This window comes from Microtus ochrogaster, chromosome 2 (assembly GCF_000317375.1).
Source record: "Microtus ochrogaster isolate Prairie Vole_2 chromosome 2, MicOch1.0, whole genome shotgun sequence".
Taxonomy (NCBI): domain Eukaryota; kingdom Metazoa; phylum Chordata; class Mammalia; order Rodentia; family Cricetidae; genus Microtus; species Microtus ochrogaster.
Window position 1 is genome coordinate 6,477,943 of NC_022010.1, and position 18,101 is coordinate 6,496,043.

At 49.3% G+C, this 18,101-nt stretch overlaps 1 protein-coding gene across 2 annotated transcripts in view; it reads right to left on the reverse strand.

Moving 5' to 3' along the window:
• Positions 1-18,101, reverse strand: part of Srrm4 (serine/arginine repetitive matrix 4) — a 154,048-nt gene that overhangs the window by 45,964 nt on the left and 89,983 nt on the right. For both annotated transcript variants that reach the window (XM_026784030.1, XM_005344328.3), the window contains exon 3: positions 1,138-1,284. In XM_026784030.1, the coding sequence (XP_026639831.1) occupies positions 1,138-1,284 (147 nt within the window). The remainder of the gene's footprint in view (positions 1-1,137; positions 1,285-18,101) is intronic.

Consider the following 18,101-nt stretch of genomic DNA (forward strand, 5'->3'; position numbering starts at 1 on the left):
TATTCCCAGTCATCAGATTTGTCCCATCTACCATGTAGGACCTCCTACAATCTATTCCCAGCCATCAGATTTGTCCCATCTACCATGTAGGACCTGGGCTTGTACTCCCAGATCCTTGTCAGCAAGCATCTTTATCTCTTGGCCCCAGCTAGAGTTTAAGACTTCACTGTTTTAACTTACTGGTTATCATATTTTGGTCATCACTTCACCTCTATGAGTCTCTGTAAAAATGCTACTTATCAATGTCTAGCATAGTACCTGTCATCTATCAGGGACAACGTGGCAGTGGCTGAACAGCTGAGTTAAGGATAGAGGGCAAAGGTCTAAAACATAGGACACAAATATGGGTTGAAATTATTTGAGAGTCTGGGGCTCATATAATCACTATGCCAAGAAGTAACTCTTTCATTAAATGTGAGGGTCTTTCCATGGCCAGGTGGTAGTTAAGCCACAATAATACAATCAGCTTGGCAGGATTGAGTGATGCCCAGGAGGCAGGTAAAGGACAGTGCTGGGCATGTCTGTGAGGGTGTTCCAGAGATGATTGACATATGGAACACCAAAGAAGGTGGGAAGACATGCCCTGAATGCAATATTTGCTGAGCTTGGAAGGATCAAAGGTAGAAAAAGGAAGAGGCCCAACTAGAGAAGGAGCAAAGTTGCATCCCTGTCCCCTTCTCCCTCCCTCTCCCCTCTCCCTTCCCCTCCCTTTCTCTCTCTCCATCCTGCCTCACCACACACAGTCATAGAAACAGCAGAACCAAATGACCGTGGAGAAAAATCTCTGAAGCCAGGAGCCAAAAATAACATTCCCCATCTTGTTTTCCTAAGCATCTGTCACACTGATAGAGGTCAAACTCACACAAGCAGAGTCTAGCTTGTCCCCTGCTCTTAGAAATACATTGTCTTTAGAACGCCTATGCTTTATTAGATTTAGTGCCCGGGTCTAAAGCATTGTGACAACAACCATTGGGTCCCTAAACCTAAAACACTGGCCCGCTACAGAAAGCATTTGATGGCACATGGCAAGCTCTCAGAGAGGAACTTGAAAACAAGAAGGGGTCAGAAAAGCCACCTGGGTTTTCACACACTCAGCTTGCACTAGCTGAGGGCTCTAAAGGTGGTACTCTATCTCACCTGTGTGCTCGGGCAGGCCCCAGCTCCCTGCAGGTCTTATCTCTTTCCCAGCTGTTGGCACCAAAGGGCTCAGTGGCCAGACGTTGGCCCAACTTTTCTGAAGGTCCATCCTGGGCTGGGACCAAGAGACTGCTTTGGGGCTCCGTCCTGCAGGGGAAGAAAGAAGGGGGTAAAATTGTTAGGATATTTGGAGTCATTTCACTATAGACTCCTGCTTAGGCGGATATCACTGGTCTTTTTCTCTGAGTGGATGGAGTGGAGAGCCATTTCCGGTTGAAGGCAGTCAAGAGCCGCACGTCTTTCTTCTCCATCTTTCTCCCTTTCTCGCTCAGTGATGCTGAAGCCTGCATACTCTGAAAGTTGAAGCCATTTGGAGGAGGAGAGACATCTGAACTTCAATAATTTTATAAGAGAGAAGTGGGCTGGATTAAGTTGTTCAGACCTTAGAGTTTATTACTGTAGCATCCTGTCCTGACTAGAACAGGGAAGGGTCTTAGAAACCAGCCCTCATGTCCTCTCTCACGAGGATAGATGGAAGGAAAAGTTTAACCCCTCTGCCCCTTTTTTCTCTTTAGACTCTAGTTCTCTGCATTCTCGGTTCCTTTTTATCTGCAGTTTGTTTTTTCATAAACCCATAGTCAGCCAAGCTCCAAAAGTATCAAATGGAAAAATTCCATAAACAGATCATGCGCATAAACTCGTACTTCTCTGAGTAGTATAATAAAACCTGGAGCTGCCTTGCTGTCTCTCCTGTCTGGGACACGAACCATCCTTTTAACCAGTGTATCCATGCTGTATATGCTACCCAACTGTAAAACACTTACTATTCACCTTTAGCAGATTAACAGACATAGCACGAGGGCACTGTGTCCAAGTCACCCCTTTACTTAGTGATGGCCCTAAGGTCCAAAAGAGTGATGCTGGACATTTGAACATGCCAAAGGGAAGGCTTAGGCGTTCTTGTTTTAGGAGATGGTAAAAGCACAATGCGATATTTTAAGAGTAAGATCGCTTTTATAGTGTATTATTTCTCTGCCATTATTCTTAATCTCACACTATACCTAATTTATAAATAAAACCTTTTCATGGGCTCCCATGTAAAGGAAGAAACATGGTGTGCACAGTGTTGGATATGCTCTTAGGCTCCAGGAACTCACTGTAGTCTTTGATACTGTTCTTATTGGATATGTGGTGGGTGGGAGGCTGAATGCTTGAATTTGGATATTGCCTTCCCTTCTCCATTTGGCATCTGTAATTGCTGCAGCCAGTCACTCAAATCCCAAGTTCCCAGTCCCTCAGCAATAAAACAGAAACTGCCACCAGTCTCAGACCACCGACTTGACATGCGGACAAAGATGAGTTATGCCAACCAAAAGATCTAGGAAAAAAACCTTTTTGTCTTAATTTTACTTTCTTGCAAATCAGTCAGTCTGGTGTCTTTTGCAGGGGTGAGGTCACCTGCTTGAAACAGCAATTCCCATGAGGGCTTAAGGTTCCCTCGTCCAGCCAAACAATATGTGGGAGTCACTGATGTACCTCGCCTATTTGAGTCGCAGGAAGGGACAAGAAATAGACTCCTCACTCAATCTTTGAGGATCCTGTTAAAGTCCTGGATCCAAACCAAGTGGATGGAGCCAGGAGCTCGAGGGTCGAGGGTCTGTCTTAGCTCATTCTACCTTCAGACTTGGAGTCAAGCATCGGCCAAAGGCTTGAACACTTCTGCACCACGCTGTTACTGGCTTTATGACTCACAATGAGCACATCTGATAAGTTCCCTGATCCTTAGGGTTTCCAGGGAGTGAGCCAAGCCCAGTCAATAGGGAAGCAAGGGCAGAACAACACATTCATCTCTGCCAGCCGCTTTTCGGCGCATCTTCAGAAGCAGAGCTGGGAGTCGCTGCCAGCCAAGGAGGAATGGAGATTCTAATCAAGGCTGCCTCCCGCCTGGTCCAGGCCAACCCGCATTCATTATCTCCAAACCTCAGAGCTGGTTCTCAGGGTGGGGATGCAGTGACCCAATCAGGGGGTGCTACTGTGACCATGAAGTTTAGATCCAGATGTCAGAGGAGATCATTATCACTTAAGTATGAAAAATGTGACTTATTGAATGTTACCAGTTATGACGAGGATAGAGCAGCAGAGAGTTAGGAAAGTGACTGTTACTCCACAGGGTCAGAGAAGACCCCTCTGATGAGCAACAGGGACAGGGACCTTCAGAATAATGTGGTCTAAAATGGATTCACAGATTAATTAATACTATTGCCAGACATATTCTCTTTCCTAGAATATGGCATGGACTTAATGGCTCACTTGCCATGAGTCCAATGGAGAAGTGATCATGTTTGACCCCCTCCCCTTTGTTTTTAGACAGGGTTTCTCCATGTAGTCCTGACACTCACCCATAGATCAGGCTGGCCTCGAACTCCCCCAGATCTGCCTGTCTCTGCCTCCTGCATGCAGGGATTAAAGGTGTGTGCCACCACAGTCCAGCAATGTCTGACCTTCAAACTATGTCACCAGGCAATGTTTGCCTTGCTCTCCTTGATTGATCGCTCTGAGATAAGGGCCATCAGCTGCCGTGTTGTAAGAACACTCAGCCCCATGGAGAGGCCTCCGGCCATGCGAACAAGCACATGCATATGAGCCTCCTAGACCAGAACAAGCTCATGGGATGTGCTGAGCCAGAGCCACACAGCTGCACTCTCAGCTCACAGAAACCAAGGAACGCAGCTGCTTGCTGGGGTTGTTTTTAGCTACAAGGACTGGGAGTGATTTTTCTGTTTGTTTGCACAATAATGCATCCTGTCTGCACAGGTATCTGCAGAAAGGGGGAGGTACATGCCAGCAGAGGACTCGAATTCAAAGACCTCAGCACACGCAGGAATGGCAAGAGACGAGATCAGAGATGAGGTCTCCTCAGTGAGATTTCTGCAGTTGTGCAGTGGAGGATGTGCTAGCTCGCTCTTTTCTCCAACAGCACAAGTTTCAGCTTTCTGGACTGGGACACCCCACTGGGAAATCTGCAGTAAAGCAAACAGAACTCTCATAAATTCTACAGGATGTGCTGAAGGGAAGGACAGGGTTCTCCACTGTAGAACACTCAAGACCTTACTCCAGACATCCTAACGTGCATGTGTGTGTGTGTGTGTGTGTGTGTGTGTGTGTGTGTGTGTGTGTGTGAGAGAGAGAGAGAGAGAGAGAGAGAGAGAGAGAAAGTCTCAGCTTCTCCCTGCCTCCCTCTCTCCACCTGTCTACGTGTACACCCTCCCACACACACACACATGCATACACATGAATGCATGGGGAAGCCAGAGGTCAACCTCAGGTCCCACGCTGAGATGGGGCCTCTCACTGGGATTTGGGGCTTGCTGAGGTCTAGGTTCTATGTCCGGGGAGTTCTGGGCATCTTCCTGTCTCTAACCTTCCACAACTGGGGTTTCAAGTGTGTGTGTCAACACACCTAGCTCCTTACATGGGTGCTGGGGATCAAACTCAGGTCCTGATGCTTGTACAGCAAGCACTCGAGTAACCAAGTCAGCTCTGCTCAGCTTTCTTAGAACTGGAAGAGAGAGCGCAAGCGTAAAGCCCCGTATTACCCAATCTTGGCACAGTATCGAAGGTTCTGAATGAACCTCACCATATAAGGTTTCTGAATGAGATCCTAGGACTCATTGTAGATGCAGTGACTGGGAGTCTTAACGGGTAGAGCCCGGAAACTACACGCTAAAGAAATAGTTCAGATAGCTATTTGTCAGATCAAGGACAAACTCCAGAGACCCCATGTGATCTGGCCTCGGGTGCACCTCCTGTGTCTCTCCCTGTCTTCCCATTGTTCTAGCCATATGGTCTGTTTACTGTTCCTCAAATGGGTCAACGCTTTCCTGCCTCAGGGCCTTTGCACTTGCTGTCTCTGCACCTGGCGTGCGGCTGCTGCGGCAGCTTGCAGGCCTTCTCCAGTTCTCTCTCAAGGGTGACCTTTGCAAGGAGCTGTCCCTGCCTTCTGCATCAGACTCTGTCCTGTCTTTTACTCTGTTCCTGGTGGGAACCACAGGGGCTTGCTGAGTTTGTTTTTCTTCACTGATAATTCTTTCATTTCCTTTAACTGATAATCTTCTGAGCCAGGATATGAGTTCTTTACCATCAAGTAATCAAAGAGTGTCTGCCTCTGCCAGTGCCTCCTTTTGCCGATGAAGGGATGCATGGATGAACAGATGGATTCTGGTGACTGATGCTATACGGTAGCTCGGGCTCTGCAACGTCTTACCAATCAAGTTGCCGCAGTGACAGGAAGACGAGGCTATGAAGCACCACAGACCTTCAGTGGAACCAGACATAAGCCTCAGCCCCACCCATACGTCTTCCCTGTTTCCAGTCCTGCATCTTTTCAGGGCCCGTTTCTGCTGAAACATGTCCACAGCTGCTTCATCTTTACCCACAGAGCTATTCAATGTTGAGTGAAAAAAAAAGACTTATAAGGAGACAATATCTTCAGGGGACAGCTGAGACAGGGAGTTGAGGGCCGGCACACCCCACTTCACACGGGGAGAGGGGAAGCCATGGGTGCCGGATTCCTTGAGGCCTTCCTTCTCCCTGCATTTCTGCTACTCAGAGACCTGGCACTGATGAGCTGCTGCCCGTAGTCATGGCAACGAACAGATGATTCCTAGCCTCTGATAAGAGTCAGGAGTGAACTTTCTACAAAACTCTCTAAGATGCTTCAGTCCCTAGCTGCTTGCTTGCATCTCCATCAAAGCTTCTATGAGTGGACAGAGTTTCTGGCTGCTCCTAAGAAACTACTCATTTCCCCAGGGCTAGAGGCCCATCCACATGACCCTAGCCCTAGGCAGAGCTAACATGGCTTTAGAGACAGACAGACAAGTCTGGACCACGGGTGCTTCGGAGTCAGGCAACCTCTCTAGAGAGTGGGAAAACTGGGGTCTCAAGACACAAGGGGGTTACCTGAGCCCACATTGTCACTCAGGTCATGATGTGGCCTTTTGTCCACGTTCTGTGTTCCTTGGTCATAGCAGCAGTTTGCATCTATTTAAGTATCTACCGAATGCCGGACACCCTTCCGTTCACTGTAGTGCTAAAGAAACTGAATGGCAGGTACAGCCAGTTCCACCGTGTGTGTGGAGAAACTGAGGCCTGGAGAAGGAAATGCCCACTAGAATTTCAGTAGCACGGGGTACTTATAACAAAAATCAACTTGGGGGTCAAGAGAGAGAGAAGTACTCTGAGAAATACTTTACTGAGCAGGAGCGTACGGCATGCTGGGTAATTCCTCTAGCATCTGCAGGATATGGGCATCTCAGGGCTTGGCCTGCATCTTACTTCTCACAAGGAGAAGTGGTCCTTAGTCAATGACTTTGAAACATCCCTAGCTCCTACTTTCCCCACCCCACCCATAGCTGAGTCTGTGTATACAGTATTTCTAACTCGATGTCTTGGTGGATGCGGAAACGCCTGTGCAGTGTGCAGCAGGTGAACCTCCCTCGATCCCACGGCCGGGGAGGAGGAAAAGGACTTGCTTCTCAGGCAGGGCTCAGGCCCCACATGCTTGTTTGGCCTCAAGGTTATGAATGGCCCATCCCTATCCCTGTACTTGCCACGGGCCTGAAATCTGTTTTCTATACTCAACAGAAGTCCAGGCCTCCAGGCTCCCGAGCCTCCTAGAAATCCCAGAATTCATCACGGAACTGACCTGGTCCAGCAATAAGATGGATGTGGCTAATTTGTGCCTGGGCTCCTGAGACTCTGGCCTGGAGTCTTGGAACTCCAAGTCTTTTTCAAGGTTAATCTAGTTAATTAAGCCCGCTTGGAGGTAATCTACAAGAGCCTTGACCCTTCTGAGCTTTCTTATCAGGGCTGGAAAAAAGCAACAAAGCCTGGGAGACAGCTGAGGATTCTGTGGTGTTGCCGTGGGAGTGCCGTTGGGATGCAGAGGATTCTGTGGTGTTGCCGTGGGAGTGGCGTTGGGATGCAGAGACAGTCATGCTCATTTTAGTAAAAAAACTGAATGAAAAAGAAGAAAAGTTTCTCAAGATGGCGTTTCCCCCTGCTTTTCATTCATGGCCCGACAGCTGTTCACTGAACAGTGACTCCACGGCAGATTACAAGAACACACAAGTCCACGCCAACACGGTTTCTGCCCCCACAGAGTTTTCATTGTGGAAGAGGAGGGAGATCCCCAAAACTAGAGGCTAAATGCAGAAGACTAATCTCTCTGACAGAGGGAAGTCTAAGGGGCTGTGAAGCCACAAACCCACAATCTGGATACTGTGGGCAGGAGACCAAGGGGAGTTTCCTGAAGGATGAACGGAAACTGGTCAGGGTAGCGAAGGGGAACGTTGGACGGAGCAGGGAAACTTGTCATGAATACAGAGGACACGGTGCGTTAGACTAGACAGTTGGGAGCGAGGATGGAAGGTGAGAGCTGAGAAAGAAGAAGACCGAATCTTTCAGAGCCACGTGGACGGCTGTTTCTCCACCTTAAATGTGCACATGAGCCACTGGGATTTCATGTCAGGGTTTGTGCTGACTCAGTGGGTCTGGGGAGAGCTTGGGTGGCTATGTGCTAGCCCATCGGTGCTGCTGTTCCCTGAAACACACTTGGGGTACTCAGGTTGCAGGTTCTACAAAGGATTTGGGCTTGATCCTAGGCTGATCTAGATGGTCTTTCACTCCACTGCTTTCCTGAGACAATGGGTGGATAAGAGAGAGAGAAAGCATATGTGTGTCCTCTGTGTGTATGTGTGTGTGTGTGTATGTGTGTGTATGTGTGTATGTATGTGTGTGTGTGTATGTGTGTGTGTGTGTGTATGTGTCTATGTCTTTGTGTGTGTGCCACACTCTTGTATATCAATGATCACCTGGGTCTCGTGTAAATTAATAAAACCAAAAATTTAAATGTGGAAAACTTGCTCATAGTTTCTGGTCCAGCTCAGCCAAGCAGGTCAGACTCCTTCCTGGCCTAGGGTCTTGAACTCTCATCATAGAACGTACCGATAAGCTGCCCCCAATCCCAATTCTCCCCCAGTCCATTCAGCCATGCATCTTTCCACAGGTTGGTACTGATCTGTAGTGAGGGATCAAACTGCTGAGCAGGAGATTGGGGCTGATGGCTGGGACTAACAGTTTCCCACTTGAGTGTGCCATGAGAGTAATTAGGTGATATTGTGAAAGCGGGTGGCTCAGGAGTCCCACCCACCTGGCTTCAAGACCCATCCTGCTGCTGTCTGTGGCCATGGGCAAGAATGTCACCTCTCACTCCAGTCTGGAACCATTGCATCTGCCAGGATTTCAGACACAGGCTGTGGAGTCCTCTGAGGAGAGCAGGTTTTGATTATGTAATGTGTTGTGCCCCCAGAGGGATCCTGCAATACGAGTTCCTTTAAGGCATCATCATGGCCCCTGCTGGTGGGAGGGATGGAGAGAGCCACAACTTGGAGCCTCAGAGGAAACCCTAAGTCCAGCATGGTGGGAAAAGACCTGGTGCCAGAACTAGGAGAGGGAAATCTCCTGAGAGGGACTACCAGCAAGCATTTGACTATTCTCCATTCACTGTGTGGTTATTGAGTGCCTACTGTATGCTATCTATGTTGTTAGCACTGGGGAGACAGCTGGATACAATGACCAAACTTCCCCTGCCATTGTAGTTTTCATTCGACTGCAGTGGGCATCAGGGAGAGGAGTGCAGAGAAGAGACACAAGGATGTGGTACATTTGTAGACCATCAGATGGGCATAAGAGCTACTGAGAGAGGAAACGGAACACAACACAGGAGGCAGAGTGCTCCCAGGACAGAGATGAAGTGCTCCTGGGAGGACACTGCAATTTCAAATGGGGTAATGGTGTATGTGACATTCCAGCCAAGGCTTGACACGGTAGGAGAGTAAATCCCAAGCTTCCCTGGGAGAATGTCTCCGAGGTCCTTGTCCCAAAGGAGTTTGGGGATATTAAGATGGCTCAGCAGAAATGCTACAGCCTGATCTTCTAGCTTCTAAGACTCTCTCATAAAGTATAGAAAGGTTCACTTCTCCCATTTAGATCCATGTATTTATCCCATTAAATCATTCATTCATTAATTCATCCATTCATTAGTTCATCATCCCCTCACTTTTCAGCTAAGTATCCTTTTATGTGAGTCCTTTCCTTAAGTTTGAAGTCTAGCAGGAGAGATGGGACCAGGCATACAATAAACCATTCCAGATGAGTAAAAAACACCTGAGAAAGAAAGAACACGGGGAGGAGATGTGTCTGTCTGTAAAAAGCAAAGCCAGCTGGGTGCAAGAGGCTGAGTCTGGTTCAGGGGAATGCAAAGAGCATCTAGTCAGGAGCTGTCAGATAATCTACCTGATCACTCACCAGCTGGGTGACCTCAGCCTGGTCCCTTCCTTCCTGCTGAAAGAGCAACCACCAGGCAGAGCTGCTGTGGGGAAGAAAGAGACATGTCCCTAGAGCTTAGACAGCACCTGGCACTTGGTAGCACTTTCAAGCTTGCCTCTGGGAACTCACTCATGACTTTTCCCCCAGAGAGCCTGAGGTGAGGGACTCTAGGCAGAGGAAGAGAGGGAAGAAAGTTGGGGTGCCCATAAGGGTCTGTTGTGAAGCGTCTACCCTGGAGCTTGGCTTTGGTGCCCACCTGGTGTGGGATTTCCCTCTGTATGCTTGTGAATACCATTGGTTAATAAAGAATCTTCTTTGGGCCTATTGTAACACAGAATAGGGCAAGGAGGGAATTCCAAGCAGATAGAGGAGAAAGGAAGCAGAGTCAGGGAGAAGTCATGTAGCTGCTGTAGGAGACAGATGCCAGACACCGGATGGAACCTTTCTGGTAAGCCACAACCACATGGCAATACACAGATTAATAGAAATGGGTTAATTTAATATATAAGAGCTAGCCAATAAGAAGCATGAGCTCATAGGCCAAGCAGTGTTGCAATAATATAGTTTCTGTGTGATTATTTCGGGATCGGGCAGCTGGCAAATGAATGAGCAGCCTCCAACTACACCCACCAAGATGAGTGACTGCTTCAGTGCCTGTGGATAGCATGTCTCCATTCCCCACTGTCTCCTGGGCTTTTCTTAATCATCCAAGGGTGGTACTATCCCCCTCTCTCTCCGTTCAGGGATACATACACACTGGACTCTTCCGGGAGCTTCTGTAGGCAGAAGAATCTTGAGATACACACACAAATGCACCCATGCACACATACATCACACACTTTCCTCCCCGCTCGCACACACACACAACTGCTGCCCAAGGCTGCATGCAGTTCAGGACAACATTCTTAACAAGCAGAGGGTAAGCAGCTGCAGAAATCCACAGAGGATGGAGCAGACAAGCCACAAATCTTGATGGCAGGCAGTGAGCGGGCGATGAGCTCCTGAGGATTGGGCTCGTTGGTTTTGAAATAACACAGTGGAGAACTGAGATAAAGGGTTTCCATGGGAGAAGCTGTCAGATACCTCGTCTCACACTGTGGAGTCAGTGGAGGCACTGTGGGTCCATCTCTCTAGGTTAACTGTTTACTGGATCCCAGTGTCAGCATTTGTCAGAGCTGGGCCAGCCCTGGAGGACACTAAGGCCAAGCATGGATAAGCTGTGGTCTGGAGGAACAAATGTTGAGAGCAGGGCACTCAAAGGGTCAGGGGCAGACACCTTCAACTCTGTAGCTGGAGTAGATGCTGTTGGTTGGTCTGGTCTCCTGGTTCTTACTGCCGTGGAAGAGAACCAACATGCTGACTGCTGGTCCCCCATGAAACTATGGAACCTATAGCCTATGACTTACTGATGCCACTGTACTGAAATTGCTCCCTGGCTTCAAGGCAGGACCAGTGCTGTGTAAGGGCTCACTGGACACACTTAGCACACTTGAACACTGGTGCAAGTCACACTTGAGGTTCCCCTGAGCTGATGCTGAAGTTGGCTCCCGATTGATTCACATCTTTCCTGAGCTTTCTTCTCCCACTTTGTCCTGCCTCCATTGTACTTTTGTCCTGAGATCACCCCCACCATAGGTTAGCCATGTACGCTCTACCAACTAACATAGGTTAGTTCAACCCAAGTTCGTCTCTGTGAAGCTACTGGATACAAAGCAACGATGAAGCCAGTTACTGTCTAGGTTGTCATCTTGGCTTTTCTACTTCTTGTGTGTGTGACCCATAGAAAGCTATAAAACACCACCAAGCTTGAATTTTCTTCTCTGGGGATGAGAGTTGTTGTATGAATATTATTACGAGCCTGCCTTCTAAGGTGATAGAGAAATGTTTAGCACATTTCTTGTATACTCAGTAAATGAGTAATGTTTGTTAACAAATGTTTGTGTGATGGTGATAGTCATGGTGATGATGGTGGTGGAGATTATGGTGATGATGGTGACGGTGGTGGTAATGATGACGGTGATGATGGTGGTGATCGTGGTGGGTGATGATGGTGAGGATCGTGATGGTGGTAATGATGGTTGTAAGGGTTACAGTACTGATGTCCATTCTGACCATGATAACAATGGCTCCATGCCAACCCCAAAAATCAGAAGAAAGCTTTCAAAAGCTCTGGCCCCAATCACCAGCATCAAATTACACTATGTCCTCTCCCCTGTGGGGCTCACCCAGAGACCCCACCCTTTGTCTATGCAGCCCTCTTCTTCCTGCGGGAGACAGGGAACCTTGGAGAAAGGTAATACCTAGCTTTACACTACAGCCACCATTCTCAGCTCCAGCTCAGGCGTCCATCCTCCTCCTCATGGAAATGGCTCCTCCACAGGGACTCTGAAGAGGCAGCTGTTGGCAGAGGGCTGCTCCTCTGTGGAGACGTTTATCAGCCTTTTAAAAGTCAAACCCATTACCTGAGAACTGTGGGTTTATTAGGGACGTTTCTCTTTATTAGGTAGCCAGACTCATGATTGCCTCTTACTGATTTTGATGGGCTCTTCTTGGCCCCAAAGGGGTTTCGTGTGTGTGTGTGTGTGTGTGTGTGTGTGTGTGTGTGTGTGTGTGTGTGTGTGTGTGTTGTGTGCTGGGATGTCTTAGGAGAGCTCCCTACCACATAGGCATGAACAATCATCTCTTACTGCTCCATGGTTTCTCAACTGATAACAGGTAGGCATTTAACAGTCAGGAGCCACTGGGGCTTTGGATCAAGCTGACTGGAGCTTAAAGCTGGCACCGCTGTTTCCGAGGTGTGGTCTTAGATGAGCCCTTTGATGTGTAGGCAACATGGCGATAATTACAGTATCTGGCTCTCGGAGAAGACACAGGCAGGCTGTGTCAGACCTTCCCTGGTGCAGAGAAGGCCCTCTGTCCTGTTAGCTGTCACTGTGACTGCAATTATCATGGTGAATAGCTCTGGGGCGGGGGAGGGCAGCTCTTGGAGTCTTCCTGTCTTTGCTCCAGCCCATTCCTTTGCCTGGAACACCTTCTCTCCTGGTCACTCGTCCTTCTAGGCTCAGGTCAGCTGCCCACCTGACTCTTCTCGTGCTCCTCCCTGACTCTCTTCCACGATACTTTGGAGCCACAAAGCCCACAGCAGCATATGCTGTGTGATGCAGGACTAGGCCGCTGGAGCATTCAACTCTCAGTTTCTTTGTTTTGGAGAGACAGAAATGATAACGTGTTATGTGTTTAGATGGTTATAGCAAACACACACTTATTAGACTGAATACAGTGTCTTATCGTAATTATAATTGCAATTACGATCTAAAGAAGCTTGTTAAATCCAATAAGAGAAAGAACTTCCATGTGGTAAAGAGCCCTATGGCTCTCCCTTCTCCTCCATCAGGTTTTGAGACAGTGACTTCCGGTTGGCCTAGAGTAGTTTGGGGAACCTGAAACACCCCACCAAGGCCTCTGAAGAACCTTTCCAGTGCTGAGACTTTTGGGGATCTGATTCTTCTAAGGTTCTCAGTTACCCACATCTGTTTGCCTCTTTCTCACTGCTTTTTGGGGATAAAACAGTGGGTTCTTCAAGTCATCACCCCCAACTGTCACATCGGAGTGAAAGATCCCTGTATTGAACAAGACCCTACTAAGTACCAAGCACTTCATCGGATATATAAAACGCACTGGATCATTCCAATCCCCACAGGTCTCGAGGCAGGTACAACAAGAGGCTCGGAAAGGTATAGTTAGTGACTAGCCTAAGGACCCACAGCGAGTTGTGAGGAAGCCTAGCATCCTCAAAGAACTATAGCTTGGAGCATTTGACTTCCAGACAGGACGTGGCCTCACAACCCAGAGGGACCGCCTCCGGTTTCTGAAGGAATCACATCCCTTTCTCCCTCTGGCCCTGTGGCCACACCCTCCTCTTCTGCTGCTGGTTCCTGTTGTCTTCATCCCAGTTTCTTGCCTGTGCCCAGCTCCCTGGCTGCTGTCTGTTCGGTCTATTGACCAAGCCTTTCAATCAATCAGCTAGCTTGCCCTGACAGCTAAAAAAACACCCCGTCCACCAATTTTCCCTCCAGCATCTTCCAGAGGTCCATGAAACCACCCTAATTTGAAATTTTCAATGATTCTGACATAGAACCTACATTTCTCATTTTGATTAAAAAAAAAAAGGATGAAATGTCATAGCACAAACCCCTGGGGGCTCCCAGGAAAGGACCCGGCGACTGAAAGGCTGTGTTTTCACTTCTTTCCTCCTCACTTCTCCCCGCTGCTCACACACACACCCACTTCTATGCTGGCGTATGATGGACAGCACCGTTATCCATGCTACTATTACCAGCAACAGCAGCGGACACTCACGGGGCTTGTGTTGCCCCCAGTGCCAAGGTCTTGGCCTGTGTTTATTCTTATTCATCCTCTTCACTACGGCAGAGGGTAGCACGATTGCCATCCTCATCCCACGAATGAAGAAACCGAGACAGGGAGGGATTCTGCTGATAGGTGGCAGAGATGGGGTGCTAACCCCAGCAATCTGGCTCCAGGACTTTAACCGGCCCTTCCATCACCGTGCCTCTCAGAATGGGCATCCTGGGGGCGGGCACATTTGTGGACCCTTCATACCCGTTATTGCACGCCTAACTTTGGGCATTTGTAGGGCATCACATAATATGGCCAGGTGTTTTTGTGACTTTCTATGACTGGTTGTAGAAGCAGAGACTAGGGTTAGCAGCCAAGCTACTTCCAGCCCTCTGTCTTGAAGATTACCGTGAACTGAGAGGTATAGAGTCTTCCAAGGGAGTGTCGAGGAGTTTGAAAACATCTCCTCTAGGTTTGGATCCTGCCTGAGGACAGTGACATTTTGCGCTTGGGGACTGGCCATCGATGGAGCAATTCTGCTCTGTGCTGCTGATAATGTTGAGGAAGACCCAGCCAGGACGGTGTGTGCAGCCCCACCAGCCCCTCCCCTGTGAAAAGGCCCTGTGGGATCTGTTTTTATTTATTTCTAGAGTAGGGCTACTTCTGTGGATGTGCAGTGAGGCCTCCTTCTTTGTGAGGACATGGAAATATGGCCACACTACAAGGACTGTGGGAGGTGTGCTTTGAGTAGCAGGAAGGCTGGCCCTTCTAGAAAAACCCGTGGTAAGGCTCCTCACCCTCTACCAATCACCTACTTGACTGGTAGGACACAGACAGGGCTGTGGTTTCCTCTAGAGATATGTTCCAGACTTTGGTGAGACTGACTGTGACGGGCAGACAGAGAAAAGAGTCAGACACAGCAAGACGTAACCTAACACCTTGAGACCAGCTACCTAGTTCTCAGTCCAAATGCTACTTCCTCCTTAAGAGCTGAATATTATGGCCATCTTTGCGTGTAGCTAAGAATGCTCACGGGCACATGTGTGTGCACAAGGGAAGTGCAGCCAGCCCTAAATAGTAGCAATATCTAGATATATCATAGAACCAGGGCAGCTGAATCCAGGGTGATGCTATAACCCATTGTCCAAAGCAAATGGGGTGTTGGTAGTAAGTACTTAGGGGTGATGTCATCACTTTACTTGCCTTGAAACCGGAAGCAGAAACCTGGCCTGCAACTCTTTGTTCCGTGTATCTAAGGAGGCTCCCATATCGCCTCCGGCGTCTCACCCATCAGTGAATCCAGAACACTCTAATTCCAAAATTCTCAGCCCCCACTTCCTCTCCTTCATCTCTGTTGTTGCTTCCTGTTACAAACCTGCTCGCTCCCTTGCTCAAATGAAGAGTGACCCATCCAGCCCCAGCTCTGTGCAGACAGCAGGGCTGTCCTCGCAACTGTGCCATTTTCTTTGGCAGAGCCCCAAGAAGCAACCCTAAAACTCTCAGGGGGCTCCTTAAGACTTCTAGGACGAGCACCCCACTATGGAGGCTCACCTGCCTCTTACTCACTGTGCTCAGTCCATCTCAAAGGCTCACCAAGGCCTGAGCAGACCCTGCCCTGGATGGCTTTCCCTTCCTGCATGCGGTACACTGTGGAGTTCAAGGGCCTGGTCTAGAGCTGGACTGCTGGGTTCAAACCCCAGTGCCAGCACTCTTGAGTAGTTGATTGACTTCAGCTCTCTGGGATTGGTAAGACTGCCCACCTTCTAGGACTAAGGGGAAGAGTTGGTGAACATCTTAAAGCCCCACAGAACTACTTGGCACAAAGCAAGCGCTCCGTGTGCGCTCGTTCTAAACGAGCCTTTTCGGTTGGATCTCTTTTCGCTCTTTTGCCTCTTCTTGCTGCGGACACCTCCTCCAGGAGCCCTCCCTGATTCTCTCGGGTCGCTCACTTCTTTATGCTTACGATTCCCTGCCATTTTGTCTGTTTGGTGTTTGTTTCCCACCGTAGACCAGAGTACAGGGGTTCCTCTCCACCACGCCCCCGTATCCACGTAAGCACTGGCCCCCCGGAGTGTCTTCAGTGAGCATGGCTGTACAAGAGGACTGAGCAAAATGGCATCTCCATCAAAACAACAAAGCAGAGGATGGTGTGGGGTCATGGACCCGGCCACAGAGTCAGCTTGAGACACCCCCAGGTCCTAGGACACTGTCATCTGGAATAGATGTTTCCACACGATGATACATGCACCCCGAGGGGCTGAGAAGCTGGGACGCACGGGTGGAATGCAACTCTCCCACGCTTCTCTTGCTGCAGTGGGCAGACACTCCCCTGCCTCCTACTTTTGAGAAAGCATAGCTCCTCAGTTAGAAGCATAGAGGACCAACCAAGTGTCCCAGGTTGGTGTTCACTGGTCTTGCTCACAGTGCCTTCTCTTTCCTGAGTCCTCCACTGCAGAGTCTGAACTCAGGCTCCCATCCCTGCTTTGCTATACACTGGGGCAATTTCACATCTTCCTGCCTCAGGGTTTGTCCCCGTAAAACGGAAGGTGTGATGATGCCAGTGTCACCCTGGCCGCGGTGATCATTCAGTGAACTAATGGATGTCCCATGTCACGAGGTGTGGCTGGACTCAACATCTTTGTCAGGTAACCACTGCCAGCCCCACACCTCTGTGCTGCTCTAATTCTTCCTGCTGGTCCTGCACGGTCCACTCCATACTGGCTGGATTCTCTGTGTCTCTAGATACTTCTACTGCTGTCACCTCACCTAGCTCTGGCCCAAACCAGGGCGGATGTCTTGGAGCATGCCAGGCGGCGGCACCTTCATCTCAGCTCTAGGCACAGTGGGTCAGGATTGCAGAATCACCAACTAACTGGCAGCAATGTCTCTTGTCATCTTAGCTATGGGGCTCCTCCTTTTCATTTGACCTCAGAGATAGGGACTGGGAGAGGGAATTATGTGCGACAAGATACTCTGGTGGGGAAGTGGAAGAGAGAGACAGGGACAACGGCCTGTTACCACCACAGACAGCCGGGGTGTGCCTCTTCAGGGAACACATTCGCCGGCCACTCCACCTGTGCATGAAGAAGCTGGGTATTGATCCATCGGCTCATATTAGTTGTTAGTAGAACATTCCAAAGGGGCATTGATCCAGGATTTGTGGACAGGCAGCTGACTCTCAGTGGCCGGAAAAAAATGCTCAGGGAAATCACCAGTCTCCTCGATCGGAAACCAGGCCGACATGTTCAGAAACGTGTGTGGAGGAGATATGACTAGAGACAGTGACAGCATTGGACGCTGCAGATATGTCTGAGAAAAGAAGAGGATTGGGGGGAGGGCTGCAGTGTGTGCCTGTGCCCCCAGAAGAGGCACAACCATAGGCAAACATCCCGCTCACCTGGAGCTTTCACCAAAGGATCCTAAAGTTTGGATGCAACTTCTCATACCTCATCAGACCCTCTCGTATTTCCTTATCTTTGTTCCAGCTGCTCCTGGTGTTGGAGTCTGTCCTGATAAGCACTCTTAGCCTAGAAAGGTCAACAAGAAGCCAAGACCCTTCAGGTCCATGTTAGTCAGATTTCCAGCATGCCAAATGTCTGAGCCCATCAGCTTACCAAGGGGAGGGGAGTCTCTGGGGTCACAGCTTCCATCTATAATCCACTGACTCCCCTGCTCTGGGAGGAGACTGTGGCAGAGCAAATCTGCTCAAAGCACAGCCAGGATGCCAAAGCCAGAGGCAAAGGAAGAGACTGATGCCCCTTTAGCCCTCTCAAGAGTGTGTGCCCAGTGATCCAAAGGCCTCCTATTAGGCTCCATCTTTTAAATGCTCTACCATTTCCCAGAGTGCCAAGCTTGAAGATCAATCCTGTCAAGCAGGAGCCCCGGGGGTGTGGGGACGGGGGCAGATATAAACTTAAGTAAGAGCTTTCTTACTTTAAGTCTCAGAGAAAGGGTGTCACTGGTTCCTGATCGCACAGACAGTAACCAGCAGAGTGACACACAGAGCATGGTCCCTGTCCCCTTGTGCTCCAGCCCACTCAGCTCAGGGCTCCTTTGGAAATTCCACCTCTTCTCACTCCCCCAGTTCCTCCCTCTGGCTGGAGCCCAAGGCTGGAGGATGAAGAAGTGTTGCGGGAGGTCCTTCCGCTCCTCCAGCCTATAGCCGCTGAGATACCCGCCCATTGGGGCGTGGTCTCTCTCCCTTTAAAAAAGGGGCCACT